Source organism: Martes martes (genome assembly GCF_963455335.1).
Source record: "Martes martes genome assembly, chromosome: 6".
In the NCBI taxonomy this organism is placed as follows: domain Eukaryota; kingdom Metazoa; phylum Chordata; class Mammalia; order Carnivora; family Mustelidae; genus Martes; species Martes martes.
In genome coordinates, this window is record NC_137893.1 from 64,765,079 (window position 1) to 64,789,190 (window position 24,112).

Sequence of the window (24,112 nt, forward strand, 5' to 3'; positions counted from 1 at the left end):
CTGGAAAAATCCATAAAGTTCTGCTGCAATGTCATAAAATGCTGGCTTTTTTAAACCAGTGAGAGCCATCCTGTGTTTTCTGCCCTTTTTTAAGGAACTAAATCCGTCTTACCAAAAATACACAGAGCATAGCCAGGTTGTGGTCACCATATAAGACAACGTGGTCTTCTTAACTGATTAAATTCACAGTTTGGACTCTACTCCAAAAACCACTTTAACCATATTCATAGCACAACACGGGTCTAACAGCCTTAGAATTTGTGATAAATTTTGCCAGCTGATTTTTCTAAGACTCGGTTTCCTATAATGTAAAAAAAAAAAAAAAAAAAAAAAAAAGTAGGTAGATCACTTTTTAAGGAGCTTCCACAAAGATACAGAACCAAGATCCTTTGATCTGGATACAGTAATAAATGGGGTGACTGTGTGAGGCTCTTTCTGGTCAGGTAGTCCGCCTGCAAGCACTGAGAACAGTCACCAACCAAATAAGGAAGGGAATGTTCTGGATTCTCCATAGGAAGAGCCGGAGAGTTTTATAGTTGCTGGGCAGACCTCACAGAAACCAGCTTACACAGTATTGCTGATGCATCAAAGTGCTCCTAACTCACCCCTCTCGAGGAAGTGCAGGGATTCTATTCTTTTAATGTTAGAAAAACACTCTTCCACTCTGTCCTTTGCATGCTCTCAGAATAATTTAAAATCTTAGACACAGAATGGCTTCTACAGTATTCCCAGTGTACTGTATGGCATATATAGTGAATTCAAGCATACTTATTTTAAGTGTTGTGGGTAGTTTTCCATTAAACCCCAAGAAGTGACCTTGCTGGCATTCATGTGTTGGGTGGAGTGTGGGGTGGCAGTGTTCTGTGGGCACAATGGTAATGAACAGAGATTGCGGTGATGTTCTGGGCTGTGAACATGGGGAACTGTCTTCACTCTCCCTCTCACTGAGTGTCCCTTTGTAGCCAGAGCACCTTGGGGAGATGAGTCACTAAATAGCCTGACCTTACATTTTCGCCTAACTTTTGATAACTTCATGATTACATTTCTTATATACCTTCAACATTCTTAATTTAAAATGATCTTATTGGTGTTCTAAATATTTGATGAAAATTAATTCTTTAGGGGTGCCTGGGTGGCTCAGTGGGTTAAAGCCTCTGCTTTCAGCTCAGTTCAGGATCTCAGGATCCTGGGATCGAGCCCCGCATCGGGCTCTCTGCTCAGCAGAGAGCCTGCTTCCCCCTCTCTCTCTGCCTGCCGCTCTGCCTACTTGTGATCTCTGTCTCTCTGTCAAATCAATAAATAAAATCTTAAAAAAAAAAAAGAAAATTCTTTAATTTCATTACCACAAACTAGACTCAACCATCAGCCCATGAATGACACACAAAACATAATTCCTCTACTTCTTACTCGTGATAGTGTAAACTTAGAGACCATCTTTACACGACGATTAAGATTTATATGCAGAATCGTTGCTTTCTTATCATCACCTCAGCTGGGGATAGAACTAAACTTGTTTCAATGCATGTGTCAATTATTCTGAAGCCTTTGGGAAGCCAGGCCCACAGCAAAATTAAAATGTTGGAAAGGTGAAACGTTCTTTAATGTTAACTTCACTTAGGGTGTTGTCAACATTGGCAAATTTCAACTATCAACGTAGTTCTATAAACTACACATTTGAAGCTAATCCCTAGACTTCTGGATGTTTGACAGACTTCTAATCTGAAGCCCATATTAAGATCTACTTTTCCTTTTTATTTGACTCGTAAGGTTTCTTTGAAGCAGTACAGTTGTGGGAGGGATTCAGCCTCCTTCAGGTCATGGTCTGCCGCCTTCTTCAACTGATCAAGCCTGACTCTACTGAAATTGCTGTGTGGGAGTCAGGAGCCATGGGCTCTCGTTCTAACTTTGCTAACGGCCAGTTTTATAACTTTGGACAAAATTCATAGTCTTGGCTGGGCTAAAATGATTGGATTCCTCAAGTGTGAGTGGACCAAGAACACCTTAAATATGCTTTCCTAGCTCAAATTCATAGTTTTTCAAGCTTAGTACAAACTATGCAAGGTTATTTCAAATATAGATCAGTCCCACTTTCAGAGGACTTTCCTCTGACACGGAAAGGCAAGGAATCCGTCTTAAATAATTTAATGGTTTGGTAAAGTTATATTGAAGTCATCGAACACTGGATTGCCGTTAACTCTAAGAGTTCTAATACGTATCAGCTGTGGTCCCTATTTTGTTCTCAGCCTTCCATAGTTTTGCTAATACCTTGGGCATCTACCCAGTAGCCTCCTGGGAGAAACCCCTGTTCTGCCTCTCATCTTCCTCACATCACAACGTGTCTCCAGCCCAGTTACCTAATCCTCTCTGTCATTCCCCCATCTCAGGTCTTTACCACTGCTCCTGTGGCCTCCTCTCTTTCCTGCCATCAGTATGCATCTCTGTAATCATCAGAGAGATCTCTCACACGATTTTATCCTGCAACTCCCCTCATTAAAAACCTTTGATGCTACTCTCTGTAGAAGCAGGTTTCCTCAGATACAATGTTTTGGCCCTCTGGCTGGAACATAGCCTTGCCTTTCCACCTCGTGGGCTGGGATTGCCAGACTCTTCCATTTTGCAGAGGACCAAGCTTTTTTGCCCCTGGGCTTGATCCGTAGATCCCCAACTCCACATGCCTTTTCTTCTCTGTCCCACCTGGTGACTGCATCCTCATTTTTTGAGATGCAAGTCAAGTGTCATTTCTCAACACCACCTTTCACTTTCCTCTGCTCTCCTAGCATTTCAGGCCCCCTCCTCTGCCTCAGTTCTTCTCACTGCATTGTAATTTTGTAGTCCACGCCAGACTATAGACATCCCAGGACAGAGGCTATGGTTCTGTTTCCTTTCTAATCACGTTGTCTCACATGGTATGAGGCATCCAAGCAAAAGTAGTTCAATTAGATCAGAAGGCTTGGAAGGGCTCGAAGGTGGTGTGTGATAAAGCCAGGATTATTTGATAATATCTCAAACTGGGGGAGAGGGCTATGGATTGGAAGGGACAGAGTAGGTGCTGTGACACTGTCCTAGAAGTTGTTCAGTGTTAAGTCAATGAAAGAATGAACACCATAATCCAGCTGCATATCATAACCAAGGCATTATTGACTCATTCTCTTTTCATCTCTTTCTGTTTTTATCTCCTTGGAGGAAAAAATGCCAGACACAAATTACCAAGGTCCTTTTGGCCCTCAATACAAAATATGGTGTGTCTCCCTCCTCGCTCCTCTCCCAAACACATACATATACTCCACCTCTCCAAACCTCTGCCTCTCTCTCTTTCCTTCCCTCCTGTCATCCTTTTCCTCTTTATCTCTCTTTCTTATATATTCATGTGTACATCACTGTTTCATCAAAATGGGCACATGGCTGACCTGAACCTGAAGCAATCATAGTGCCTGGCCCTGTGCACCTGTGTGCACCGTGTACTTTCTAGTATGCAGAAGGAGAAAGTTGACCCCTTGAGGGGTGAAGTGGAGACAAGCAAGATAAAAGGAACATTTTCCTCTGACGTAAACATCTGCAGAATGATGAAATACCTTACCATTTCCTTTGCTGATGATTTGCTTCACAAACATTAACAGTGAATTATGGTTTAGAATTCATTGAAATCAATTTGGAATCATCAGCACATTGGTTTGTTTGTCTTTAACATCCCATTTCTATTTTTGCACATATCTGAAGCTCAACGCCCACATTTACTGCACTGAGAAAATGTATCCCTTACGGTGCTGTATGATATGAGTACCAATTTGTCACTCATTCTTTCCTTCTGTTGGGAAGGAAAAAAAAACAAAACTTTTTCCTCTATCAACTGTCCGGTGATTGGGGGCCTGCAAATTAACTGACAAAAGACAGATTAACAAGAGAAAAGGCAAGGTTTATTCAGGTATCTGGGAGCACTTAAAGTGGCTTCTGATCAGCTTGAGTTACCTTTGCTTATCCTCTTGAGAAAAGTCCTTCATAGGACTTTAAGGAAAAGCATGCGGTGGGAAACTAATGAGGAAAAAGTGGAAGGCACAGAACGTGTTGGCAAGGTTTTGTTTATGTAATATCTCATCTAGGTACGAATGGTCCTAAACCTCCCAGAGAGGGGATTTTGGCAGCAGTATTTTCAGGAGGCTTTGTTTAAGCCAGCCAAAAAGGTTTTAGATAAAGGTTTTTAATGCAGCCGCTATTGATTCACATGTTTTCAGCTTAAACTCATCTTCATACCACATTGATAGGTATAAATTCACTTCACTCAATGAATATTTATTCACACCTATTATGTGGTAGTCATTATCCTAGCTGCTGGGGATACAACAGAGAAGAATTTGAGAAAAATCCCTGCCTTCACTGAGCTTATATCCTAGTGAAAGACCAGCAATAAACAACATAAATAAGTAAAATACATAGCATTTTTGATAAGGATCAGTGTTAAGGAGAAAAATTAAGTAGGAAAGGGGTCAGAAAGTTACAGTGTAACAGAGCATGCAAGTTTAGACCAATAAGCAAGGGAAGGCTCATTGAGAAGGTGATATCTGAGTAAAGTCTGGAGGGAGAAGAGATCTATCAAACTGGTTATTTGAACCTAAGAATTTTTAGCATTTTATTAATGTTACTAATCGTTATTAATGTTTTTGACATTTACATATTAAGAAGGCAATACAGACTGAAAATTGATGAAGTTATCCTTTGGGTCTTTGAGGTGACCACTCACCTAATGTAATTAAGCCCCAGACAGAAGTGCATGGCCTTTGGAAGTTGGCTGTGTTACTGTAGGTCCCTTGACAGCGCGGGAACTAAGTGAATCACCACTCTGTTGTTTGGCCTTGTCAATATTGTCTTCCTACGCTGATTCCCTTTCCAGTACCAGACTTAGATTGTTCTGGGCAGGCAACAATAGAGGGATGATTCTAGAAGTATTCCCATCATTGCTTCGAAATGCAGTTGTTTCCCTTAGCAACAATCTAATTCACTAACTTATTGCCATAGAAATAGAATGCAGAGTATATAAGCAGTGTATTCTTACCTTTTATTTTTTTAAAACACTCTTTCCTCCACCCCTAACATTTTCCATGTTTCTAATTTAACACACCTTTTCTTTCCTGGGCCAGCTCTGTTCCCCTTTTTTTGACTTGTAGACCAGGCTAGTCTCCTCAAACCTGCCTTTCCAATTTATATGTCTATATGGTCAGAATAGAAAGAAATTTTTAAAATGAAGTAGCAATTACTCCCTGGAATGGTTGTCAGTCACTTTGGTTTTATGAAAAGGCCTTTCAATTTTAATGTGACTACTTTGTTCAACAGGAATCATCTGCCATACCTAACAAATAATCTTTCAAAAAGAGAAAAGTCTTTTGATGCTTTGGATTCCAGAGGGGAGCTAAAACTGGGGCAGCCTCATGGAGGTTTATATATTCTTCACCACACTGTATAAATATCCGTGTGGCAAAACTCCTTTCAACCAAGAATAAACTGATGCTGATTTTCAACGTTTTGTTTTGGCACCTGGTTTATTAAAAAAAAAAAAAAAAAGTGGTTCTCTTCAAGTTTTCTATATCCTGATTAATCAGTTAAGTAAATAATTACTGAGCATCTGCAAATCAGATACTGCCAAGACTAGAGGTAGAGCAATTAAAGATAAATCATAGCTCTCACAAAGCTCAGAGTCCAGACGGGGATGCAGACTGAGCAAGAGAAGGAAGGGTTACCAAAGCATGAGTAAGGGCAGAAAGCCTTGGAAGCACATCAGACCAGAAAGTAACCCAGCTCTTGAGGGTCAGGTGGGCAGTTCAGGAAAGCCTCTTCCAGCTTGGTTTTGAAAGACGAGGCAGAATTACCTAGGTAGAAAACACAGCCTGTGGAAAGGCACAAAGATCTCGGGAACGTCACTGAGAGATTTTGAAGGAGATTGTTGAGAGAGAAGGTTGGGCACAGAGGCAGCACAAAGAAGCCAAAGGGCATTTATCCCATGCTGAGGAGTTTGGCTTTGATTCTGAAAGTAATGAGAAACCTTTTAGTAAAGCAGAGGCAGTGGTACAGACATGGATAGCTCACTTTGGAAGTTTGGACTTTGGAAAATTCACTGCCATCTTAAAGATCGGGGAACAGCCAACGGGAGAGGAGGGGAAAAGGGAAAGCCAGTTAAGAGTCTGTAGAATGAGTATAGCAGAAAAGCATGGAAGGCCTGACTGAAGGCAAGAGCAGATACACCTGATAGCATTTGCCAATCAGTTGGATATGGGGAGTAAGGGAAAGGCAAGAATGGAGTCTTAGACGGGCACCGGCTGTCTCCCAGATATCTGTTTGAATAAGAGAATGAATGTTTCCGTGAATATTCATGACACACTGGAATGCCTTTATCGTAATGGTGTTTGGAAACGAAGTAAGAATATCCCTACAACAATGGAGTGGTAAGAACACTGAATCAGGAATCATGAGCTGGGTATAAACGACAGCTCTGATTGATTCACTGGAAAAGATATTTCTGATCATTTGTAAATTGAAGCTAATCATAGATCTTCCCTACTATGACACAGGTTTATTGTGACCATCAAATGAGATAGGTTATGGACAGTTTTTTTTTCTTTTAAATTATAAAGCATTATAATAATGTAAGGTGTACTAGGTTTCAGTGTGCAGGTTTCTATACCCTTGATAGGGCACACTAGCAAAAATAAGCATCTTTGGTGATGGTCCCTGCCCTGCCTTCTGCTGACCTGGGTCCTGGCTGGTAGATTTCCAGCATGTGTAGCACAGCACGGTGGAATTGGGTGTGGAGTCTTAGGCTCTTTCTGGTGGAATTTTTGGACTATTTTTGCTGCCTCTTTGCTGGAGCCCCATGTTATCTTCTAGTCTGAGGAAATGGCTAAATGATTCCTGCTCCCTCTTCCCTCACCCTGAAAACATGCCTGATGTTCTGCTCTGGACTAGGACAGTCTTCAGCCTTACATGAGACATCCAGAACAGGAATATTCTTTTATGTACATTGGGTACAGTGTTGCCAGTGGAAAGGTAAGATGTGTCCCTTCCAGAGCATGGTGTCTGTCCTTAGCCAGAGAAGGGTCCATGATAGGGAGGCCAGTGCTCACCCAGTCCCAGCTTGCTATTGGGCATAGTTTTCCCCAGGGGAATACAACTGATTGCCTTCTGTCAGTGCTTGGAAACCTGTTGGAAACAAATGAACTGAAGCTGGTAATGACAAAACCACATTTTCCTCATCTTCCTTGGCTATGGTCCCTCAAGTCAAGTGTGTGTACCCTGGAGAGTTTACAGAGTGATCTGATTACTACCTTTGTAGGTAATTTGTCCTTTTTAATGTCTGCTTCCTTTTTGATCTTCTGTTTTCTTTTCGTTTTGTAATTTCCCTGTACTATGTCTGCGTGTGAATATATTTTTTATTTTTCCTACTTAGGGTTCAGTTTCTGGAAGTTATGTTTGATTCTGTCTCAGATCTGCCTGGCATTTTTTAGAATGTCTTATCCTTTTCTCCTGCTTTTTGATTTCTTGTTTTATATCTTTATGTTAAGGGTACTTATTTTAAAGTTTTTGTGTCGTTTACTTTATGAAGTTTAGGAAGACTGCTATTTTTCAAACCTGCTAACTCACGGGCAGTGAATTATTTCCTTATATGTTTTATGTGTTTTAAAATTGGGGGTTGTGAGCTTAATTTCAATGATGTATTATGAGTACAAATCCTTCATAGTCCATCTTAAGGGAGTCTCCCTTTAAAATGTTTTTGCTAGCACTCCAGGGATGTCCCAGGCTCAAGACCAATTATGGTATCCTAATAAGTGTAAATTTGAACTAAACCAGCATGAGGATCAGCCTGTGGTTGAAAGTATTCAGAAAGTATTGTTTTTGTCCACCTAGAGCTTAGTTTAAGACAGATGAGCTGTATTTTTGTTTCCCACTGAAGTGGGCAAGTGGGCTGACTTTATTCTAATCTACCCTTTCATCAAATTACAGTCCTTCAAGAACCCTTGATTTCAAGGGCCCAGCTCTTCACCTGGTATAGGCACAAGGCCCTGTTTCATATCCCTTCATGGGTATTAAGACGAAAGTACTAGAAAAGGGGTTGACAGACTATAGCCCAAAGGTCAAATCCAGCCTGCCACTACCCTTAGTAAATGAAGTTTTATTGGAATGCAGCCATGCCCGTCCGTTTATGTATTGACTGAGCTTGTGCTACATGGCAGAGTTGAGAAGTTGCCGCAGAGATTGTATGGCCCACAAATCTTAAAGTATTCAATATCTGGCTCTTTGGAGACAGCATTTGCCAACCCTTGCCCAAGATTAATGAGACTGAAAGCCCAGCCTTCATCCCCACACCTTGGGCTGCAGGAACATCAGTTATGATTACTCTCAAGTGGTCCACTTTCTCTTTATTTCTAGATCCTGGCAGCCTTTATTTTTTTGTAAGCCCTGCTGGGCATTTGAAAGTGTGTCTGTTTGGGGGCATCTGGGTGCCTCAGTTGGTCAAGTGTCCAACTCTTGATTTTAACTCAGGTCATGATCTCAGGCTCCTGAGATCAAGCCCTGAGTCAGGCTCCACACTAAGCATGGAGCCTCCTTAAGATTCTCTCTCTCCCACTCCCCGTGCCCTTTCCTTGCCACTTGAGTGCTCGCTGTCTCTCTCAATCCCTCTAAAAAAAAGAAAAAGTGTATCTGTTTTATTTTACGGAGGGGTTTTTAGCAGGAAGTCTTCTAAATACCAAGTCTGCCATATTGCCAGTACCAGAACCCACTTTCTGTTTTCGTGGATAATATAGATTGCTATGTGCATAAGATGGTATGTATGAACTTAATGGCAACCACAAATCAAAAACCTGCCATAGATACACAAACAATATAGAGAAAGGAACCCAACCATATCGCTAAAGGAGGCTATCAAACCACAGGGGAAGAGAACAAAAGAAGAAAGGGACAGAGAACTACAAAAACAACCATAAAACAAGTAACAAAATGGCAGTAATTACATAGCTCAAAAATTACTTTGAATATAAATGGACTAAATGCTCCAAGCAAAAGACATAGGGTGACTGTATAAAAAAGCAAGACCCATCTATGTACTGCTTACGAGAGATTCGCTTCAGACCTAAAGACACCTGCAGACTGAAAATGAGGGGATAGAAAAACTTTTACTATGCAAATTGAACCAAAGAGAAACCTGGGATAGCAATATTTATATTGAACAAAAGAGACTAAAATAAAGACTAAGGAGACAAAAGGGGATACTACATAATGATACAGGCAGCAGTCCAACAAGAGGTTGTAAAATTGCATATATTTATGAACCCAACACTGGAGCACCTAAATACATAAAGCAGCTAATAACAGACATAAAGGAAGAAATTGATACAATAATAGTAGGGAACTTTAATCCCCCACTTACTTCAGTGGATAGATCATCAAGACAGAAAATCAACAAGGACACAGTGGCTTTGCATGAGACATTGGATCAAATGGACCTAACATATATTTAGAACATCCCATCCCAAAACCGTGGAATACTTATTTTTTGAAGTGCATATAGAACATTCTCCAGAATAGATCACATGAAGCCACAAAACAAGTCTCAATCAATTCAAAAAGATTGAAATCATATCATGCATCTTTTCTGACCACAATGGTGTGAAGCTAGAAATCAATCACATGAAAAATTCTGGAAAGAACACAAGTACATGGAGGCTAAATAACATGCCACTGAACAGTAAGGGCTCAATCAAGAAATCGAAGAGACTGCTGGGGAATGGTGGGGGAAGGATAGGGTGGCTGGGTTATGGACATTGGGGAGGGTGTGTGCTATGGTGAGTGCTGTGAAGTGTATAAACCTGGTGCCTGGGGCTAATAATACATGACATGTTAATTAAAAAATTTAAAAAAAATCGAAAAGACAATTTAAAAATGCATGGAGACAAATGAAAATGAAAATACAACAGTCCAAAATCTTTGGGATGCAGCAAAAGCTGTTCTGGGAGGGAAGATTGTAGCAATCCAGGGTAGCTCAAGAAGCAAGAATATCTCAAATAAACAACCTACCCTTATACTTAAAAGAACTAGAAAAAAGAAATCAAGCCCAACACCAGTAGAAAGAGGAAATAATAAAGATTAGAGCAGAAATAAATGAAATGGAGACTAAAAAAAAACGATAGGATAAATCAGTGAAACCAGGAGCTGGTTCTTTGAAAAGAGCAACAAAATTGATAAATTTTTAGCAAGACTCATTAAAGAAAGAAAGGAAGAAAGAGAAAAGAAAAGGGGGAAAAAGAACAAAGAAAGAGGAGTAGAATAAATCAGAAATGAAGGAGGAGAAATGACTGATACCACAGAAATACGAAAGATTATAAGAGAATATTATGAACAACTATATGCCAACAAATTGGACAATCTTGGAAAAAATGAGTAAGTTCCTAGAAACAGAAAACCTTTCAAAACTGAATCAGGAAGAAATAGAAAATTTAAACAGACCAATTACTAGCAATGAAATTGAGTCAGTAATCAAAAAGTCTCAAAAAAAAAAAAAAAGCCCACCACCAAATCATTTCACAGGTGAATTCTGCCAACCATTAAAGAGAGGTTATTACCTATTCTTTTCAAATTATTGTCCAAAAAAGGAGGGGTCAGGGAGGGGAAGGAAAGCTTCCAGTTCATTCTATGAGGTAAGCATTACCCTGATACCAAAACCAGATAAAGACACTTGAAAGAAAGAGGGAAGAAAGGAAGGAAAGAAGGAAGGGGAGAGGAGAGGTGGGGAGGGAAGGGAAGAAGGAAGGGAGGGAGGGAAGGGAACTTCAGGCAAATACCTGATGAACATAGATGTAACAATCCAAGGAGCACCTGGGTGGCTCAGTTGGTTAAGCAGCTGCCTTTGGCTCAGGTCATGATCCCAGGTTCCTGGGATAGAGCCCTGCGTCGGGCTTCCTGCTCGCCTGGAAGCCTGCTGCTCTCTCTCCCACTCCCTGTGCTTGTGTTCCCTCTCTCGCTGTCTCTTTCTGTCAAATAAATAAATAAAATCTTTTTTAAAATTTTTTAAATAATTTTTTTAACGCAACTCAAACCCTTCTGTGAGTTGAATCCAGCAATGGACTGCCTACTTTGCGCTACAGAAAAGTGTAGGCAGTAAAAAGAGCTCATCTCCTGTTGTGTGTAGTTTTACACTGGGTTTCTGCAGAGACATGGGCTTGACCTGGTAGTTCCAGTCTGATACCAAAAATCGGCCTTTTTGGATTACTCCTGCACATCCCATGAGGTCTCTACCAAATACTCTCTAAACCCCTTTTATTTTGATCAGTTTTCCATATTAGACTGAGATGCTTGACAGCTTGGGGTTTAGGACTGTAGCTATTTCCTTTTACATCAAAGATTAAAATTTTCCTCCTATTTTTCATTTTTTTAAAATTACATTTTAGTTAACATATAGGGCAATATTGGTTTCAGGAGTAGAATTCAGTGGTTCATCACTTAAATACAACACCCAGTGTCCATCACAAGTGCCCTCTTTAATATCCATCACCCATCTAGCCCATCCCCTACTCACCTCCCTCCATCAACCCTCCGTTTGTTCTCTATCGTTAAGAGTCTCTTATGGTTTGTTTCCCTCTCTTCCCCCTCACTCCTTTCCCATATGTTCATCTGTTTTCTTTCTTAAATTACACATCTGAGTGAGATCATATGTATTTGTCTTTCACTGACTGGCTTATTTTACTTAGCATTGTATACTCTATCTTCATCATTGCAAATGGCAAGATTTCATTTATGATGGCTGAGTAATATTCCATTCACACACACACATACCACATCTTCTTTACCCATTAAATAGTCAATGGACATTTGGGCTCTCTCCATAGTTTGGCTATTATTGATAATGCTGCTATAAACATCAGGGTGCGTGTACCCCTTTGAATCTTTTTTTGTGTATCCTTTGGGTAAATACCTGTAGTGCAATTGCTGGATCATAGGGTAGTTCTGTTTTTGACTTCTGAGGACCCTCCATACTGTTCTCCAGAGTGGCTACATGAGTTTACATTCCCACCAATAGTGCGCCCTTGCCAATACCTGTTGTTTATAACATTGTTAATTTTAGCCATTCTAACAAGTATGAAGTGGTATCTCATTGTGGTTTTGATTTGAATTTCCCTGATGATGAGTGATGTTGTGCATCTTTTCACGTGTCTGTTAGCCATCTGGATGTCTTCTTTGGAAAAGTGTCTATTCATGTCTTCTGCCCATTTTTTAACTGGATTATTTGGTTTTTTGGGTGTTGAGTTGTATAAGTTCTTTATATATTTTAGATACTAACCCTTTATCAGATATGTCATTTGCAAATATCTTTTCTTATTCTGTAGACTGCCATTTAGTTTTGTTGATTGTTTCCTTTACTATAAAGAAGGTTTTTATCTTTTTTTTATTATTATTATCATTTGACAGAGAGAGAGATCACAAGTAGGCATAGAGGCAGGCAGAGAGAGATGGGGAAGCAGGCTCCCTGCTAAGCAGAGAGCCTAATGTGGGGGTCAATCCCAGGACCCTGAGTTCATGACCTGAGCCAAAGGCAGAGGCTTAACCCACTGAGCCACCCAGGCACCCACAGAAGCTTTTTATCTTGAGGAAGTCCCAATAGTTCATTTTTGCTTTTGTTTCCCTTGCCTCCTAGCAATGTGTCTAGAAAGAAGTTACTCTGGCCTGTCAAAGAGGTTTCTCACGTTCTCCTCTATGATTTTAATAGTTTCCTGTTTCACGTTTAGGTCTTTCATTTATTTTGAATTTATTTTTGTGTATGATGTTAGAAAGTGGTCCAGTTTCATTCTTCTGCATGTGGCTGTCCATTTTTATTATCACCATTTGTTGAAGAGACTTTTTCCCACTGGACCTCAAAAATTTTCTTCTTGCCCAAAGCCTTTTTTTTTCAGTGGCTTTATTCTCTTGGCAGAGTATGAAATACTTGGACAGTATCAAAAGCTGAGAAATAAAAGAAAGATCAATTAGCTGTTGTAGATCTTGATAGACATTATTGCTAATCATACTCATCTCCTGGATCTATGAAAAACAGGAGTTAGTGGATAAAAGAATCCAAGTGGGCTTTGGAAGAAGCACTTTCCTGGATTTGAATACGTAGTCCCTACTGTGTTCATAGCGACTGTGAGAACGTGAACACATGCTCTGCTCTGTGTTGAGACGGTCCAGTGTTTGGCTCTCAGAGCTGCAGCTCAGAGCTTCATCACGTTTTGCTTGTTAAAGCCATTTGATAAAATAAGGGAAAATGCTCTTGGAAAAAGTTGATGTTTAAAATGTGGAATGCAGCTCACATTTTAACTTCTCTTCCCCCCATTTTTTTTTTTTTTTTGGAAGTATGACTACGAATATGACGAGAATGGTGACAGAGTCGTTTTAGGGAAAGGCACTTACGGGATCGTCTACGCAGGCCGAGACCTGAGCAATCAAGTCAGAATCGCTATAAAGGAAATCCCAGAGAGAGACAGCAGGTACAGTAACTGTGGCTAATTAACGCTGTTTTCAAAGTACTTTGGATTGTTTATAGCATTTTAGACAATGTTTTGGTGATATTTTAATTAATGAAACTGTCTGAAAACTCCAGTGTCTTAATCAGCTCCCTCTGAGGTTTAGCTGCTGCATCAATCAGTGACTTAAGCACAGCCCTCTGGTATCACCTCTCAGCGGTGACAAGGACAAGACTTCTAAAGAGTAGAAAAGACAATGGCCTGTGCGTGTTGGGCTCAGATGTGTCAAAGAATGGTTGATGTATTAGATGGATAGATGGGGAGTAAGCAGGATCAGAAATAGTTTGAACCATAGGTTCCAGTGTCCAATTTTGCACCTAAGGAGCTTGGAAGTCATCCCTCCATCTTAACAAGTGGAAAACTGACCCAACTAAGACCAAACTAAAAATTTTGGAATCCACTGGAGAAGGGAGGTCACAGGACAAGCCACTGCCCCCAAGCTTGGAGAAACAGTCATGGGAGGTGGGGCACACTTTTGTGAGTTTTGCCTCCAGAAGCCCTACCAGACCCTCACAGTGATATTGGAGAAAAATTCCCTCATGCTTCCAGCAGGGAAGAGGGGGAGAGGAACCATTTTGAAATATGCCACAGCTCTGTTCTTCCTAACAAGATCTGACCTCAAAGAGGCTATTTTTACCAGGCCCTAACCTATGAGAGTGTTATCAGAGCCTAACCAGCTGGGGGAAAGGAAATACCCAACTCTTGCCCACTGTAGCCATTCTGTCCCAGCTGAGGGCAGCAGGGGACAGGGGAGAAGGGAGACTGCAAAGCATTTGTGAGGCTCCCAGCCCAGTGGCACAGGCTCCTGAAGAGGCTGAGACCTAAGCATAAGACTATAGAATGCTTCCCCTCCAGGGGTTCCTTTTGCCTAAAACATCATGCCTGAGTTTCAACAAAAATTACAAAGCATACCAAAAGACAAAAACACAGTTTGGGTTTTTTTATTTTATTTATTTATTTTTTATTTGACAGAGAGGTAGAAGATCACAAGTAGGCAGAAAGGCAGGGGGAGGGGGAAAGCAGGCTCCCTGCTGAGCAGGGAGCCCGATGCAGGGCTCTATCTCAGGACCCTGAGATCATGACCTGAGCCAAGGCAGAGGCTTAACCCACTGAGCCACCCAGGTGCCCCCACAGTTTGAAGAGACAGAGCAAGCATCAGAACCAGACTCAGTTATGGCAGGGATGTTGGAACAATGAGAGCAGGAATTTAAAAACAACTTTAATATGCTGCAAGCTCTAATGGGTAAAGTAGACGGTGTACAGAAACAGAGGGAGTGTAAGCTGAGATGGAAATCCTAAGTAAGGGGCGCCTAAGTAAGGCTCAGCTCATGATATCAGGGTTGTGAAATCGAGTCCCATGTCAGGCTTCACGCTCAGCAGAGAGCGAGAGAGTCTGCTTAAGATTCTCTCCCTCTTAAAAAAAATAAAATAAAATAAGGGGCACCTGGGTGGCTCAGTGGGTTAAGGCCTCTGCCTTCGGCTCGGGTCGTGTTCCTGGGGTCCTGGGATCGAGCCCCATATGGGCCTCTCTGCTCAGCGGGGAGCCTACTTCCTCCTCTCTCTCTTTGCCTGCCTCTCCATCTACTTGTGATCTCTGTCAAATAAATAAATAAAATTTAAAAAAAAAAAAGATTCTCTCCCTCTTCTTCTCCTTCTGCTCCTTCCCCACTCTCTGTCAAATAAATAAATCTTTTAAAAAGGAAGGAAAGAAGGGAGGGAAGAAAGGAAGGAAGGAGGGAAGAAAGGAAGGAAGGAAAAGAGAGAGAGAGAGAAAGAAAGAGAAAGAAAGAAAGAAAAAAGAACTCCTAAAACTGAAAAATTAGAAGACTAGAAAGAACAAAACAGTATATCCAATGCCTAGGGCAATAGCAGAAGGAAAAGAAAGAGAAAAGAACAGAACTATTTGAAGAAATGGTGTGAACCACGCATAGTTTGGCTGTGTAGAAAATGGCAGGGTTTTTAGGAACAAGAAAGTTGTTGAGGGCATGGAACAGCTCTGCTCACAGAATTTGCTGTCGCTGCTCTGGTCCTCTGTTCTGTGGTTTGTTTCTCTAACCAGTAATTCTCTGTTGTCTCAGTCTCATGATTCCTGCTGCCCCGTGGCTTCCCTTACATCTTCTCTCCATAAGATAGAGCTCCTCCAATCAACTACATGCATTCTTTATGGGTTGCGTATTCAAACTCCGAAAGAGAGAGGACTGGATTGAGTCCATTGAGTCCATTGAGCCCATACTGGGCTACATCATGGCTTTGAGGATATATCCATAGGATCTTCCAGAACTGGGGCATCTGGGTGACTCAGTTGGTTAAGCATCTTGTTCTCAATTTCAGCCCAGGTCATGATCTCAGGGTCATAAGATCAAGTCCACTCAAGTCCACTTGTCTCTGGCCATGGTGACTGGGTTACATGAGCTTTCTTCGGAAGCTCTCTGGGTCATCTGTCTGACCCAGCCTCTCCACTTGTAAGTTTCCAGGGTAACGTGGCCAAAACAGAACTGTGGATTTTTACCCCCAGATGTACTTACCTGAAGTATTCCCTGCCTCAGTGAAGGTTATCCTGTCCATCATCTGCTCAGGCCAAAACCTAGGATTCCTTTAGATCCCTCTCCTTCCCTCGATGTCTCCTCTGTCAGTAAGTCGTACTGTGGTCTCGGCTTCTGTAACATCCTCAGTCTCCCCACTCCTGCCCGTCGCCACAGCTGCAAGTCCAGTCTAAGCCTTCAGGTCTCTCACACAGGATCCTTACTGCAGCCTTCTCGTAAGGAGTCTCTGCCTTCATTCTTTCTTTCCCGCTACTCAAGCCTTCCTCGGAGAAGCCACAGACATCTCTCTGAAGTGGAAAGCACATCATGTCACTGCTGCTTGAAACCCTTCAGTGGATCCTTATTGTAACCAGCATGAAACCCCCAGCGCTAGCATAGACCTCGGCCTCCCTTGGTGGCCCCCACTTCCTCCCCAGCAGCTACGCCGACCCCAGGTACACAGGGGCTCATTCCAGAGGACTCAGCAGCATTGCCTCATTTTCTTCAGTTCTCAGTTCAGACTTTAAACCAGCAGACAGGCCTTCCTTACCTCCCCCAAGCTGAAAAAACATCCTCCCAAAGCAGCCAGTGTCCCAGGTCCCAGCTCTTTTTGCCTTTCCATCCTTAGTGCGTGACTTTCCTCCGTGGCCACTTTTCCTCCAGCCTCTATATTAGCATTCGAGGTAGGAAGAAAAAAAAAGACAACTTTCCCTAAATGTCCAGAATACTTTCACCTCTGTTCCATTCACTGAAAGTGATCACCCTAACCCCCAATAGCATTTTTAGCTGACCCTACAAAAAAATCCTACAAAGATGGAAGGACAGATGTGAGGTAGGCAGACAGCTGTTGCTGTCTGCCCCACGTATGGTTTTCATTTTATTTTCTGTGATACTGTTGCAGAGTTTCCTCTTGGTTAATCCATGAGACATATTTATGAATTCCCTCTTATGAGATGATGATAGAAATTGTTAATGAAATACCTAGGGTAATATATACAAATTTGTCATCTTAAAAATGTTAAATATTCCCTTAGGTTCTTTTATTATTATTATTAATATATAATGTATTATTTGCCCCAGGGGTACAGGTCTGTGAATCATCAGTCTTACACAATTCACAGTACTCACCATAGCACACACCCTCCCCAGTGTCATTAACCCAGCTACCCTACCCCTAACCCTCCACACCCCCCAGCAACCCTCAGTTTGTTTTCTGAGATTAAGAGTCTCTTATGGTTTGTCCTCCTCCCAATCCCATCTTGTTTCATTTTTTCCCTCCCTACCCACCACGACCCTCCTGCCCTGCCTCTCAAATTCCTCATATCAGAGAGATCATATGATAATTGTCTTTCTCTGATCGACTTACTTCGCTCAGCATAATACCCTCTAGTTCCATCCACATCTTTCAGTAACACATACACAGATTTTGAAACTATAAAATTTAACAGGCTTATCACTATCCAATGACTGCAGCAAACCGACCAATCTTAAGCAACAGCCCTTCCACTCCCACCAGCAGGTGAATTTAAGTAGGTAGTTGGAAGCAAACCACTTTTAGAATCCCCTTTGTAACTTAAGTTTATTCAGCTGCCATTGAGCATTCACAAAGCACACCGACACCAACAAAGGTCCTGTTTGGTAGCCATGCATTTGGCAGAACATTTGTTGTTTGAAAACCCTCGAATGACAAGTGCTTCTCTTGAACAGCTGGAGCCCGGCATCTCCTTATTACCTGTAGAAGCAAAAGTGACGTCTCATGTTATCGTGAGAGACAACACACAAAGTTTTTTCCATCTATATGCCCTGGAGAGGTTTTCATGTTGCATGCAAAAAAATAGCAGTTAGAAAGGACAATTGCTAAGGTAATAGGATGCATGTGAATAATGCATGATCCAGCATCTACCATGCATGGCCATCTGGAATGAACGATCATAGCAACAAAAACAGTTGCTTCTTTGTTTCCTTCACACTTTAAAAGCACTTTGTTAGAGAATCGGAGGAGTTGTAGGAGAGAAGGGGTGGTGGGTTCCTAACCTGTCCCAACTAGTGGTTAAGCTCAGGTTGGCTTCCTCTTCCAACATTCTACTCGCAGCTGAACTATTTACTTAGATCAGTTATTCTCTACCCTGCTGCATATTAGAGCCAACTGGGGCACTTTAAGAATTACTGATGCTCAGGCCTTACCCCTCGAAATTCTGGAGTGGGTCGTAGGCATTGGTTATTTTTACAAAACCCTTTCAGGAGGTGAGATGTCCAGCCAAGGCTGGGAACCACTGGTGTGGATCAACGTAGTGGGGATTTGACTCAGAACATGCTCTGGAAATACATATGGGTTAATAATTTTTCAAAGCTAAATATATATAAGTAACTCTGATTATATGTACCATTTCTTCTTTCCACTGTCACGGCTAGTAGAGAAGAAATAAGATTTTCTTGTAACTCCCATAGATACACATTGCTGATTGACATGAACAAATTAACATTTCATGCTTATTCGGTGCTTGACACTTACCCTTTCACTTAGTGAGACTTTCTGAGTGTTACTAATCAATTTCATATTGGAGAAGAGTTCTTATTCTTAGCTAGGTTGAATAAAGACTATTATTGTAACTTTTAAGCTATCCTTTGGTTACATAATGGGGGAGGGGGGCAGGAGAGTGATGTATTTCCTTTTCCAGGATCTTATATTTAAACATTCATAATTGATTTTCAGTAGAGGCTCAGGAGGTGAGAACCCTTTGGCTTATCATAAACTGAATTAATCACTTGCTTTGTATTCATTTTTAATGCCCTAAATCTGTAGAACAGACCCAATATTGCTACTAATTTATCTCATGCATATCGAGAGCAATCTTACTGCTGAGTGTTTTCTTATTAACTAGTGTTTTAAACTGTTTTAAACACCATGGAAGAAGTAACTTGCAAATGTCCTGAGAATCACAATCTAAGTATCTTATTGGTAACACTACATATCTGTGTTTCTCAAGTTGTCTCAGTTACCAAATGGAGTTGTCTCTAACTGATATCCTGTTCAGGGATTCAGGTTAATACCTACTTTATAGTTCCTAGAGCAGTTCTACAGAAAAATAAAATGAGCAAAAGGTTTAAAATACAAGTTAATTTTTTTGTGGTCGTTGGAAGCATTCTGAGTAATATTTTACAGATTACAAAAGTTTGCTTAAAGGAATTTGGGTTTTTGTAACTTCCTAATTGCTTTAGCTTTGTAGCTTATCCTGAAAAACTTTATGACAATAGCATTATTCCATACTAGCCAATTCTAGTATTTTTATTCAAAAAAAAAAAAGCCATTCTGTTTATATGGATTTACCATCATAAGATCTAAGCATTTCTTATATGTAGCAGCAAAGGAAATAATGAGGCATCAGGTTTGTAGTTTATGGGCTGGTGGTTAGTGCCTTTCATACCTGTAACCTCCATTGTACAACAGAAAAAAATTAGAGAATAGTTTTGGGTCTCTAACATGCTACCATATAATAATCATATTAATATAAGTATATAATATTAATCTTCAAGATTGATAAGAGTCTAGAAGCTTAAGAGTACTTCAGATAATCATCAAAAGGGTTGTTCTGTCTGTTCCAGAAATATAAAACACTTTCACTGTATAATCTGATAAAGCAATGTACATCAAGTAAGTGATTTTGAAAGAAACCAGATGGTTTAATGCTGGTCTTTCAGCATGGAGGCCTGGATAGGACGGGGTTAAAAAAAAATCATGATGTATTAGAACTGATGGACCCAGTTAGATGAGGATTTGCCAGGAGCTCAGAGACTTGGGATATAAATGGTTTTATGTTTCCTACAGAAAAGTTGCTAGGCCTTTCGGTAAGTTCTGGAATGAAAATGAAAGTGATTTGTAATTTTTATCTCCCAGGGCCAGAGTCTCCTGGAATAGTAGAGTTATGTTACGAGGCCAGTGAAATAAAAAGTCATGTTAATGTAGACAGTGAGCTATGTGGGTGCATTCAGTTTTCCTGGACTAATATCTTAGCTCTGTCATTTACTAGCTTTAAGGTCTTGGACAGGTTAGTTATCATCCTGGTCAATCAATTCCTCATCTATAAAATGGGCACCTTAAAAGTACCTTCTCCTGGGGTTGTCATGAGAAATGAGTTAGTGTATACAAGAGGCTCAGATCAATGCCTGACACATTTCTCTTCAGGCCCTACCTACCACTGCTTCAACTTCACAGAATTTACGTTAGAGAAATAAACACTTTAGATAGTCATATTTTATTTTACGTATGGACATATAGCTGATGTTTTCAATTTGTATTGCTTACATTTATACACTAAAATCTGGCTACACGATTAGCTCATCAACATTGGCATGTCTTTTAGGTACTCCCAGCCCCTGCATGAAGAAATAGCATTGCATAAGCATCTGAAGCACAAAAATATTGTCCAGTATCTGGGCTCTTTCAGTGAGAATGGCTTTATCAAAATCTTCATGGAGCAGGTCCCAGGAGGTAAGAGAGGTTTTTCTTTCTTTAAAAAGTATAAATTTTTATGGACTTAAAGAGGAGTACGATTGAATGGGATTTACCAATTTACAGGTCTTAATTTGTCTAAGTTAAAAGATAAATCAGATTATGTTCATTGCAGCATTATTTACAATAGCCAAGATATGGAAACAAGCTAAGTGTCCATCATTGGATGAATGGATAAAGAAGATGTGTTTCATATACACAGTGAAATATTATTCATCCATATAAAAGAGTGACATCTTGCCATTTCGACAACACAGATAACTATGAGGGCATTATGCTAAGTGAAATAAGTTTTACAGGGAAAGACAAATACTCTATGATCTTACTTACATGTAGAATATTTAAAAAAAAAAAAAAACAAGCAAACAAACCAGAAAAACCAAGCTCCTAAATAACAGAGAAACAAATAGGTGGTTGCCAAAGCAGGGGGGTCGGGGGTAGGGGTGGGCAAAATGGGGGAAAAGGATCAAAAGGTACAAACTTCCAGTTATAAAATAAGTCCTGGGGATGTGATGTGCAGCCTCGTGACTAGAGTTACCAGTACTGTATTGTGTATTTGAAAGTTGCTAAAGAGTGTAGAACTTAAACTTTCTCATCATAAGAAAAGAATGTTTTTGTAACTGTGTGTGGTGACAGGTATTAACTAGACTTATTGTGGTGATCACAACCCGGTGTATATAAATATCCCATCATTGTATAGTACACCTGAAACTACACAATGTATGTCAATTATACTTCAATAAAATTTTTTTTTAATTAGACCTGTGACATCAGCTTGCTGTTTATTAGGAGACAATAAAAGTATGCTGAACCTTTTTAGTATCAATCATTGTGACTTGAATTAAAGTTAGGGACGGAGTGGCCTTTTATTTTGACTGTAATAATGAGCATCTTCAGAGCATGTAGTAATAGCCCAAACATCTAATACTCACTCTACTTCCTGGGCCCCCAGGAATAACCAATCAATGTTAGTTTAAGTTACTGTTCCACTATTAACATGCTTTGAAGAACTGATTGATAAGATTCTATCCACCGTTTCTCCCTACTTTACAGGAAGTCTTTCGGCTCTCCTTCGTTCCAAATGGGGCCCATTGAAGGACAATGAGCAAACAATCGGCTTTTATACAAAGCAGATACTTGAAGGATTAAAATACCTCCATGACAATCAGATAGTCCACCGGGATATAAAGGTAGGATGCACTAGGATTCACGCTTACAAGCTCCTTGGTAGGTCACTGTTTGCTTTGCAAAAGTCATAGCATGTTACGAGTATTAATTGAGAATCGTGAATAAATCAACCTTAGAAAGAGCAGAAATGTAAGACACTACCTCCTCTGCTCCAAGTCAGTTATTGATACGCCTTATCTCAAGGAATAAATCTCTCAGCCATGTTCAGCCAACAAAGATTGACCTTCCACTGCAGGCCTGACACTGTTTCACGTGCTCTGGGGAGGGGGTAACACAGCAGGACAAAACTGGGCAGGTTAGGGTCCCCATGCCTGAGGTGCTTACAGGCTGCTTAGTCTGTGTATCCTTGCCTGCACTGGCTACTCAGTAGATATTCACTACATCAATGGATGAATGATTAGGAGAGGAAAGGAAAAAAAAAAGATTCCCTCTTCTCACAAGTATCATATACTCGTTGTTAGAACTAAATTTAAGTAACTTATTTGCTTCTTTTTAAAAGAGAAAATTCAGAGCTAATAAATTTCTGACAAAGGGGGACTGTGGAAGGGAACTTACTATTGCTATTACTACCCCAGAATCAACCCAGATCTCCTTTCTTTGCCATATCCCATAAATATTCCAGGAAAAGAAACAAAACAACAGAAACAGTAAAATGACTAGGGAATCATGAATATCTTTGCTGAACACAGATAGCCCCGACAGTTTGCAAACTATAGCAAGCCCAAACCAGGCACCTGTTTGACCCTGTGGCCTGAGTAGCAGGTTGTGAATTGATAATATGTAAACAAAAATGGTGTCAGGAATTCACTCTCGAGGTTAACTATTAATGAAGAGCACAGACTGAGTCCTTATTTGCTCTAAGAACATCTTTTCTTGTTGGACTTACAACAACAAACAGTAATGGAAGAAAGAACATTTTTGACTCAAGTCTTTTGTTCTCCAGGGCGACAATGTGTTGATTAATACTTATAGTGGCGTTCTCAAGATCTCGGACTTCGGGACATCAAAGAGGCTAGCTGGCATAAATCCATGTACCGAAACTTTTACTGGTATGTTTTTGCAGTGATGATACAGATCTTATGTAATTAAAGAAATAATTGCTGCATTAGAGCCTAATGTGAGAGATAAAGTCAGTCTGGGTTCTCACAGACATTCTTGTGTGTATATTTTGGTGCTCACTGAAAAATGTTACGCAGAATTCGATCAGGCTCTTTTCTCATCTTGTATTTCTAGGATTTGCTCATTCTTCTGTTTAATGCCACGGAAATGTTTGTTGTTTTTTTTTTTAAGTTTCCATTTGTTATTTGTTTTCCCCTTTATGTCATTACTTCTCTCCTGGTTGGCTAAAGCCACTATAACCCTAACAAGATTTTTTTTTAACATTTTTTTAGCCCAACCTCTCTGTGATTCTTACTCATATCTTAATCACTTCCCATTTGAACTATAAGTTCCTAATCTGTTTACTCCCTGTGGCCTATTTCCTACTCACAATATAAATAACCCTTAGCATTTCAATTCAGAAAGAGGAAATGACTCACCAACTCAGAATTGGGGTGGGGAGAGAGCTTGCCTGAGAAATTAGGCAATCCAGCCACCAAGCTACCTCTGAACAAAGTCCTGGGGGAGTGGAGACAAAGTGATTGCCAAAAAGGTAACAAGAGGAAACCAAGGCTCGGAGAGATGAATGCCACCACCACCACCACCACCACCCCCAGGTACAGGAGGCCATCTGGAACTTAGACTCTGGTCTCCACTTGAAGTTCTTACTGCCCCACTCTGCTCAGTCTCATGAAGTGCTAAGTCCTTGTTATAATCATCAGAGAAAGACTAATCTAACCAAAAAATATAATGAATAATCTGTGGTCTAAGATAAAGCAAAATGGCCAGGTACCCCCATTTCTGAATTCTCTGAGGTAGGTGATGGTACCTCAATTTTGCAGGTGAGGGGACTGAGGGAGCAAAGAGAGATCATAGATAGAGGTCGCAACAGCTTGTAAACGGTAGAACTTGGGTTTTTAATCTACCCTTTGCTCTTTCCTTTGACCTTCTGGCTCTAGTCCATCTTCCTCTCCACTGTGCTGATGTATCTGTTCTGGTAGCCTGGGAAGGGAAAAGAAGAGAGAGAATTTCTGTATATTTTCTCCTCAGAACATTCCATCAACAGCACCTTTGACCCAGTTACTACCCTAACAGCAATGGGTATTTAGGGCACAGCATTAAACATATTTAAAATGTATTTTTTTTAACAAAATTAATTCCAGCCTACTAGTAACTTGAGATGTCTTTCCATTTCTTTCTCACACCCTCTCAATTTGGCAAGAGACATTTTAGATGCTGCCAAGACTCAGTAACTT

The 24,112-nt window shown here is 40.5% G+C and overlaps 1 protein-coding gene across 1 annotated transcript in view; it reads left to right on the forward strand.

Annotated features, from left to right (window-relative positions):
* The window catches only part of MAP3K5 (mitogen-activated protein kinase kinase kinase 5), a 198,033-nt gene that overhangs the window by 132,037 nt on the left and 41,884 nt on the right, over nt 1-24,112 (forward strand). The window contains exons 15-18 of the mRNA XM_080806936.1: nt 13,369-13,502; nt 20,422-20,549; nt 21,624-21,760; nt 22,702-22,807. Of these exons, the coding sequence (XP_080663062.1) occupies nt 13,369-13,502; nt 20,422-20,549; nt 21,624-21,760; nt 22,702-22,807 (505 nt within the window). The remainder of the gene's footprint in view (nt 1-13,368; nt 13,503-20,421; nt 20,550-21,623; nt 21,761-22,701; nt 22,808-24,112) is intronic.